At 41.2% G+C, this 9,732-nt stretch overlaps 1 protein-coding gene across 1 annotated transcript; it reads left to right on the plus strand.

The window, feature by feature from the left end:
- Positions 1-5,573: 5,573 nt before the first annotated feature.
- Positions 5,574-6,438, plus strand: LOC124776676 (peptidyl-prolyl cis-trans isomerase 5-like). The gene has a single exon (XM_047251777.1). The coding sequence runs from the start codon at positions 5,635-5,637 to the stop codon at positions 6,262-6,264; it is 630 nt and encodes a 209-aa protein (XP_047107733.1). The 5' UTR covers positions 5,574-5,634; the 3' UTR covers positions 6,265-6,438.
- The last annotated feature ends 3,294 nt before the right edge of the window (positions 6,439-9,732 follow it).

Below are 9,732 nucleotides of genomic sequence, written 5' to 3' on the forward strand. Positions count from 1 at the left end.
CCCAATCAAAATCTAAGCGAGTAGTATTTTACTAATTCGTGTCGATAGAGGCATGCTTGTGTACAGATACTCGGTTTTATTAAAACAGACTTTCGTCGCAAGGTTATCGTGGTTAGTTTTATTTCATTTCTTATAATACAGTGCACAATTTTCGTAAGGTTTCCTTTAGTATTGTTAAAACAATAGTAAACATGAGAGAGAAATTAATCATCAACGATATATGCGAATTCTCTGACGTTACCTATGACAGTCTGACAATGCACATGCAGTTTATTGATTACATGCATGTAGAAAACTTGTTCTGAGTTAAAGCTGTCAAACAAAGTTTGAAGAAGAATAAAATCTCACTACCACACGACAGCTAATGTAGGAAATACTTTTCTGACATATTATGGCACGATGCGCTCTCCCTACACATCTTCGAGATGCATCTGCTGCCTGCTGTCTATTAAACCTGAATAGAACAAAATGTCACAGTAGTTATCCCTTTTTCCACATGCGGCTACTTTGGGTTGAGAAGTGAAGGGAATTATGTTCAAAGTTCCATTAGATTGATAACTTCAGCAGACAGCAGAATTGCCTTTTAAAAAATGTAGCACTGAATGTATCCGAACTCGCGACATCTTATCTATGCTACAAGCTGACACGTAGCTGCAACAGCTCCAGAGCTCGACAACTATTCCTCCAGAGCTTTTGGATTCCACAGCACTGTAAGATTATGCATATGGCCAGGTCTTGACTTCTGAGAGACAAACAGTTACAGCTTTTCTTTTGGACTGAACGACTTTTTCTAGTAACAGATGGCGCAATAGAATAGCTCAAGTGGAAAGGAACACTCCCTATTTAAACTTCTGCATCCTACACTGTTGGCAGTTCTGTGTAGGTGGCAGTTACGTGATTTGAAAATTCACATTAAAGATGATATTCCTTGTCTACCAAGTAGACGGTAGGTTGAACCACAATCAAGTCTGGAGTGGCGACATGTAGAAACTCTATCACCAGTAACCTTTCTTATACTAATTATTTATTTCAAGTGACGAAACAATCGCTATGTATGGTCACAGGACACTTATTTCATCTTTCTCTTTGTACGTCGATAAAATTGGTTCTGAACTGGGAATGCAACTCAGACCGCCCTTAACGCGGAATTTGATCATTTCGTGGCAATACAGCTCGGCTACAATCTGTTGTTTGTTCAAAACTGCAGATTACTCAACACCTTCACATATTACGCGTGAATGGGATCGAATCCTGGCCCGGCACTAAAGATTTAATTATGTATTATCAAGCTCTAGCATGAGAACACCTATCTGCTGCTGGATAATAATTTTGATTTTTAATGTATTTTCATTCGTTGTCAACACTAATGATATCTGACGTTTTTAACTCCCAGTGAGACACAGAACTATTTGCGAGATGACTGTAAGTCCAAGATGCTATCCTGAGCAGCTGGTGGAGAAAAATTCGGTAGCTGACGTCTCTTTGTGTGTAGTCAACAACGATATGTATGGGGCTCTATTCCCAGTGAGCGCTGAACTCTTCGTCATATTATTTCTAGTTCAAACATGCTCACATGTCACTGCTGGTGCAACAAACCCAAATTTGACGTTCGTTTTCTCTAGAATATAACAGCGATAGGTGCCGAGTTGGAGTCCTGGGAAGGAAAAAATTAATGTTTCGTCTCGTCATTTCAGTTAAAACATCTAGCTACTGCCGCGAAAATCCGATATGTCACATTTGACTGTTCTTCGATAGCAATCCGATTAGGTTCTGGGTTCGAATCTGTGTCCAACACAAAGCTTTACCTCACGGCATTTCAAGTAAGTTACTTGTGAAGAAGCAATATTTAACATCCCTCGTAGTTCGTTAACAGGGACAACAGATGCTGGGTAGGAATTCGCGTCTGTTAAAAATGTTTGCGTTACGCAATTTAAAGTTGATATTTGCTAACTGATACTGTCCAAATCGAGGTATATCACTCTCTGTATGCCTAATCAGGAATGACTGTTAGTTTCCGTCAGTCACGAAATCTTTGCTTAGTCTGCATGAGCTGGGTTTGAATCCATATGCGGAACAAGACGGTTTGTCGTGTCATTTAAAGTTCATACATAATCTCAACTAGCTGCTCGTGAATAACTTAAATTTTTAATGTCATTTTGTGTTAAATAATAAGTACGGTATGTTACTTTGAAGAGAAAATCATGAATACTACGAACTTACTACGTGCATTACCAATCTGACGTAATAATGAGAGTGGTAACATTTCAGGTATGTCATTTATTGTAATAAATGTGAGCTTACAAGCCTTAAGGACAGTCTTATCTGTGATAAGGTGTTCCCTGATATTTGTAGTATCGTGGTATTACTTTACATCTTGAGTTATTGCGATACAGAGCAGTGTTTTCTAGTGGTGACTTATTGGAACCATTTTCAATAGTCAAACGACTGTACCAAGGAGCGATTAGAGGACCTGCTAGACAGCTGCGTTATGCCGGTTGCATGCGAATCAGGCGAAATGCAATTCTGGTCGTTCGGATACTTTTGAGCACGACTGTACATCTCGAGGTGAAAACGTACGAAAACGCACAACTGCACTTTTGCGAACTTCTGTTTTATTTTCGCATCAATACTGTTGTGAACCCACCATCTGGTTCAAATGGTTCAAATGGCTCTGAGCACTATGGGACTTCACATCTGTGGTCATCAGTCCCCTAGAACTTAGAACTACTTAAACCTAACTAACCTAAGGACATCACCCACATCCATGCCCGAGGCGGGATTCGAACCTGCGAACGTAGCGGTCGTGCGGATCCAGACTGAAGCGCCTAGAACCGCACGGCCACACCGGCCAGCCCCCACCATCTGGTATCAATGAATTACATTATCATCCATTATATATAATCATTTGACAGTACACTTGATATTATAGATGAGTAGGACACAAGACAGCACATAGATAATGTCCGTTTGACGTCAACAGTGTGTAACATTTTCCTTTTTTTTTAATAGGACAATGTTCCTCTCCAATAATTTTTAGATTAGTTACAATAAGCATACGCTGCAAGAGAATTCGCTTGTATTTTTCAATATGTGGTCTGTTGTCGGTTTGAAGGCCTTACATAACATCGGCAACGTAGTGCAACTCCACCGAGGGCTGTCTGGAGTAGGGCGGAGATAGCAATATGAAAGTTGCGAGCTGTCGAAGACGATCTTCATATTCCTAATGCGATTAGGACATCGTATACACCTGTGCGGTCAGTCACCCAATTTCAGAATTTATGTTGAGTAATCCTGCTAAATTCCCATAATATTGTCTTTTTATATTGATGAGTAATATGGATAGTCGTCACGTTCATGTGCCGTCTACAACGCATATTTAATGTTACTATCCTAGGAACTAACCTGCAATACGTTTTTGTATTTTCATAATCGGAACTATCTGTATTAACCGTCATCAGAGCAATGCAGCAGTGCCTTGGTACTTACTTGAGGACCTGCTTGAGACGTGTTCTAAGGAAAGGGTAGTTGCTGGTTCACATTATATTACAGTAGCGAGAAGTACCGATTTTTCCTTTTCTCTGCAAACATCCAGAACTAAATTCAGTAACTAAATGCTAAGAATATATTTGCATTGTGCCAACTCAAAGATCAGTAGATGTGGATACAGATATACATATAGATTTTTATATTTAAAGCCATTCTCGTTCTGCGTTTGGAATAAACATCATCCATTATTTTCCTGTTCTTGTTACGATTGTTATTGTCATTCTCTCACTCGTAAGAGTTTTCACATTCCTATTTGGTATCGATGCACATGAAGAGTGGCTATGAAAGAAGGGAATACTGAATGTTACGTCATGCAGAATACACTCATTTACTTCGGCTCCTCGTGATCAACGCTACAGGAGAAGTGAGATACATAAAGTTGACAGTGTGAGGACAGACATGCTGGCACAATTCTGCAACTACACAGTGTTACCAGATAAAATGGTGCTGCGGAATCGAAACTGTAGTACGGAATTTGCCACAGTATCAGACAGCTGCTAATTTTGGACCATGACCGTGGATTATACTTCGGTCAGTGCTGGTTAGAGTGTTGCAACTGTAAATGGAAGGCTTTGTTTGATAGTCTTGTGCTGATGCTGTCTGAATAAATTATGCCATTGGATAAAAAGCGGTTTAGTTTTGAGACCTAACCCACGAGGGGCGAAGGCGCAGTGGTCTGCTTCAGGAATTCCAAGCAATAAAACACAAAAAACAACCCAGGAAGGGTTCGAACAGCTAACTTTCATGCAGAGACATGCATTTGGAATCTGTTCATCGTTACGGGGTCAAACAAGAGGGTAACATTACTGAAACAATGATCGGGCTACTTAGTATATAATAGAGCATACAGATTTCAAGGAGGAAACGTATGAAGATGCAGACTACCTCGTTATCAATATGTGCGGCATATCTTTCGTGTTAACGAAAGTAAATTCCCGCTTTACCTCTTCTTACGTCTCAAATGAAATGAATGCCATGAGGAATCGAATATTTGTTGACTGCGTCTCTTCTTGCTTCCATCCTTACCAACATATTTCTTCATTCTCGTGGTAATCATGACATTCTGTGTGTATGCTGCAAAAGATTGCACGTGGACAAATTCGACATCGAGGTGCAAAGCGTTTGGTATCTTACATTATATTCAATTCGAATAAGCTTCCGATGTATTTTTACTTCGTTTGTATTTTTAGATGATTATGAACGTTACGGAAAATTATCTCACATGCTTTATGTCGAATGAGAAACATTGAATGATCCGTTTTGCTTTCCCTACGTTGAAATGATATAATGTCGGCGTCAACAGCCTTCTTCCACGCCGGAAGCTGACACTTGTATCATTCTGGATTAATGATAATTGAATGTCTCAAATGTATACATAGCCCACAAGGCGACGTCAGAAACCATCAGGGGAGAACGCCGCATAAAGACCAAACGTGCACGCGCGTCTCCATTCTGAAGAACCGTATCGGAGAATCACGGCAAGCATTTCGCTGAAGAGCTGCCTCGTCAGAGAGCCGAGATATGGCAGCGTCGTACCAAGTACTTGTTAACACTCTGATAGTGCATTTACTTCTGGGTGTAGGCCGGCATTACCTCGCTAAATTCACATGACATTCGTTTTCCACATCGAAGACTCGTACGATATAATCCACTGTAAGATGACACAATTAGAAAGTATATTTAATTTCTGGACTCCAAGAACAGCGTTCTTCACATAAGTAACACCTGTTTGTGTGTGCATTCGGGAGGACGACGGTGCAATCCCGCGCCCGGCCATCCTGATTTAGGTTTTCAGTGATTTCCCTAAATCGCTTCAGGCAAATTAGGAAGGGCACGGCCGATTTCCTTCCCCATCCTTCCCTAATCCGAGCTTGTGCTCCGTCTCTAATGACATCGTTGTCGACGGGACGTTAAAACAGTAATCTCCTCCTCCTCTGTTTGTAAGTTTAAGGTTGCGTTTTGAGGCTCAGGCAACATCGCAGTGACTATAGTCCGCCTCTTGCCGCCAGTGTGTCGTTAGCTCAGTTCAGTGACAGCGTGGTGGTGGTGGTGTTGATTAAGTGCCTTTGATGCAGGTAACGTTCTACAATGGCTCGTTGGCAAGTTCTGGTGCCAGTTTTTCTGTGTTTAGTATGCTACGTTGTTGCTGCGGAGGGTGATCAAAAGAAAGGCCCTAAAGTAACAGATAAGGTATGGTTTCACATAAAGATCGGAGATGAGACTGTGGGCAGAATAGAGATTGGTCTGTTCGGTAAAACTGTTCCAAAGACAGGTAAGAATTTTGTTGAGCTTGCACAAAAGCCTCCAGGTGAAGGTTACAAGGGAAGTAAGTTTCATAGAGTGATTAAAGACTTCATGATACAAGGAGGTGATTTTACCAGGGGTGATGGAACTGGAGGTCGAAGCATCTATGGAGATAAGTTTGCTGATGAAAATTTCAAGCTAAAGCACTATGGAGCAGGTTGGCTCTCAATGGCCAATGCAGGAAAGGACACAAATGGCTCTCAGTTCTTCATCACCACAAAACAAACACCATGGCTTGATGGGAGGCATGTTGTATTTGGAAAAGTGTTGAAGGGAATGGATGTTGTAAGGAAGATTGAATCCACACCTACGGATGCAAGAGACAGGCCAAACCAAGATGTTGTTATAGCAGACTCTGGTGCAGAAACTGTCTCTGAACCCTTTTCAGTGGCTAAGGAAGACGCGACCGAATGAAGATGTGTAAGTGGAACTCGAAGTGAAAGAACATCACAGAAGCAGAAGTTACAGTGAACTCAGTGGGAAGGTCATTCCAGAAATGTTTGATAAATGATCTTTGTATAACTTTGAACTTTTGTGTGTCTGTTTCTACAAGTGGAGAATAAAGATTTTTTTATAAAAAAAAAAAAAAAAAAAAAAAGTGGTTCCCTTGTGCGTTGCAGTGCTCGTACTATATGACATAGCAGTTCGAATCACGGTAGAAGCCGCTGACTACAACCTTTTATTTTCCATTTTAATTAATGGAGTTCCAAACTGCTAGTAAAAATTCCTTATGCGAAATCTGAAGAATGCCTTTAAACATCAATCTTCGTCCGATTTCAACTTAGTAAATTAAGTTAATATCATGGATGTCTGCTTTGCAAATGCCAAGGTGCTTCACTGTAAAATAGGTCCTGAAAAGATTCAAACCGACTGTGCACATGTTGTTGATTAATATAGTTCCCTTCTTCTAAATTTTTGCAATAGCATTTAACTGTAGACGTTTTCTAAGACCGGCGTTAGCAATTCCTTTCCGTTCTCTGAAACCTTCAAAATGACAAATTTTTCTGGTTTAAATCTGATGATCTTAACTATCACTTCCGATCAACAATAAATACTTCATGAACCCATACATGGAACTCCAAATGTGCAGTGTTCCTGCACTGCTACAGAGCATGTATTGCAAGGTATTCACACAGTATATCGCAAAGACTTACCATAAGAAATGAAATAAGAACTGTAATACACTCTACAGCACAGACGCTCACTCTGGCTTGACGAAAACATCCAAACATTGACCAAAAGTTGCACAAATAATTGAGTTTGAAAGGAAAAGAAACGAGGTATGAAGCATATATAATTTCATCGAATGTAGTGAGGTGGTTTAATTTCGTCCCAGTCTATAAAATTAATTTCGGGCCATACTCAGCTCTTGCCGATTAATGTAATATAATACCCGCCTACTAATCAGGGTGTCTGTCTCCGTTGCTTTTGAGCGTGAATGGAAATTGTAGAAATTTCTGTGGAGCAACATTTAATAATAAAGCGTTTTAAATCATCAAAAGCGATGAGCGGTAGCAGGCGCTTTCGATAAAGAACGGGGGAGTGCAGCGCCTCTGCTGTCGCCACGGCCGCTGCCAGTAGCCAGCAAATGGATCCCGGAGCTTTGCCGCATACGGCGTCCAGAGGAGGACAGTCTGCAGGAAATCTGCTGCAAAATCGTTACAGGATAAAATTTTGATATCGGTGTGTCAGAGAGCGAAATAGATTGAATCTGCGCTGCTATTACATTCACGTCTTCAGCATTCAGACAGAAGAGGCTATAAAAATATTTTATGCCAGCTGCTCTCGATCCACTGACATTATGAACAAAAACAACCCACGCTACCGCTAGACCACAGGCGTAATCAGCCTAGGGTTTCTCTATCATGGGACAAGTTTTCTTCCAGGAAGTGCCGCAGTCTACAGTGTTGCCAGATTGTGCAGATAACCGGACTTAGAGAATTAGCGAGTTGGCCAGTTTTTTTGTCCCATGTCGCGATCGGCACGGACTTAGCCTCTGAAGCGGCTGGCCGCCGGTCGAGTTTTATGTCAAAGAGTGTACCTTTGTGAACTTATCATTTCTGAGAACGGATGTTGTTACAGTGTGATTACCTGTAAATACCACATTAATGCAATAAATGCTCAAAATGTTGTCCGTCAACCTCAATGCATTTGGCAATACGTGTAACGACATTCCTCTCAGCAGCGAGTATTTCGCCTTCCGCAATGTTCGCACATGCATTGACAACGCGCTGACGCATGTTGTCAGGCGTTGTCGGTGGATCACGATAGCAAATATCCATCAACTTTCCCCACAGAAAGAAATACGGGGACGCCATATCCAGTGAACGTGCGGGCCATGGTATGGTTCATCGACAACCAATCCACCGGTCATGAAATATGCTATTCAATACCGCTTCAACCGCACGCGACCTATGTGCCGGACGTCCATCATGTTGGAAGTACATCGTCATTCTGTCATGCAGTGAAACATCTTGTAGTGACATCGGTAGAACATTACGTACGAAATCAGCATACATTGCACCATTTAGATTGCAATCGATAAAATGGGGACAAATTATCCATCCTTCCATAATGCCGCACCATAGATTAACCCGCCAAGGTCGCTGATGTTCCACTTGTCGCAGCCATCGTGGATTTTCCGTTGCCCAATAGTGCATATTATGCCTGTTTACGTTACCACTGTTGGTGAATTTGACGCTTCGTCGCTAAATAGAACGCGTGCAAAAAATCAGTCATCGTCTCGTAATTTCTCTTGGCCCAGTGGCAGAACTGCACACTGCATTCAAAGTCGTCGCCATGCAATTCCTGCTGCATAGAAATATGGTACAGGTACAATCGATGTTGATGTAGCATTCTCAACACCGACATTTTGGATATCCCGAATCTACTTGGGCATCATTATTTGTTGCAGGTCGTGGTTGACGTTTCACATGTGGCTAAACACTTCCTGTTTCCTTAAATAACTAACTATCCAGCGAAAGGTCCAGACACTTGGATGATGTCGTCCAGGATACCGAGCAGCATACTTAGCACAGGCACGGTGGGCATTTTGATCACAGTTGCCATATATCAACACGATATAGACCTTTTCCGCAATTGGTAAACGATCCATTTTAACACGGATAATGTATCACGAAGCAAATACCGTCCGCATTGGCGGAATGTTACGTGATAACACGTACTTACAGCGCAGTCTATCACAAAGCGAAAAAAGTGGTCCAACTAAAACATTCATATTTCTTTACGTACTACATGAATATGTAATAAAAATTGGGGTTCCTATTTAAAAAAAGGCAGTTGATATCCGTTTGACCTATGGCAGCGCCATCTAGCGGGCCAACCATAGCGCCATCTGGTTTCCCCCTTCAAGCTAGACAAGTTTCGTCCTTTGTAGTTTTTTCGTTTGACGCTTATTTCGTGAGATATTTGGCCCGGTCACTATCAACGGTCAACCCTGTATATATATATATTCTGCGTGTATAGAGCAATTGTAACGTGTTGTATGCAACTGTCGTTAAATAGGTAACGTTTAATTATTTTTATCACTGATCTCCTTAAGCTGTTTCAAACTGTAAAAATCTGGACGCAGACTTATTTCACCCAGTGGTTCCATGCGCTAAATAATTGATTATTATTATTTCCTTTTATTGAAGTTACTTTAACGTACAGTTAACTTACTGCACATCGAAGGGATGGCCACATAAGAACATGAAGGCTTTTGGTGTCAGGGTTTGAAACATTAGGGTTTGAAACGTCCCCTTTGAAGAATTATACATGACTGTGCTTAAACTGACATAAAATATTTTTAGCGCAACGCAATCTATCAAAGATCCCTGCGAAAGAATGGCCCTGACTAACATTAACCTATACCTTTCACAA

Source organism: Schistocerca piceifrons, chromosome 2 (assembly GCF_021461385.2).
Source record: "Schistocerca piceifrons isolate TAMUIC-IGC-003096 chromosome 2, iqSchPice1.1, whole genome shotgun sequence".
Classification (NCBI taxonomy): Eukaryota; Metazoa; Arthropoda; class Insecta; order Orthoptera; family Acrididae; genus Schistocerca; species Schistocerca piceifrons.

Coding starts and splice junctions, on each gene's coding strand:
- LOC124776676 (XM_047251777.1), top strand. CDS start 5,635: ATGGCTCGTTGGCAAGTTCTGGTGCCAGTTTTTCTGTGTTTAGTATGC.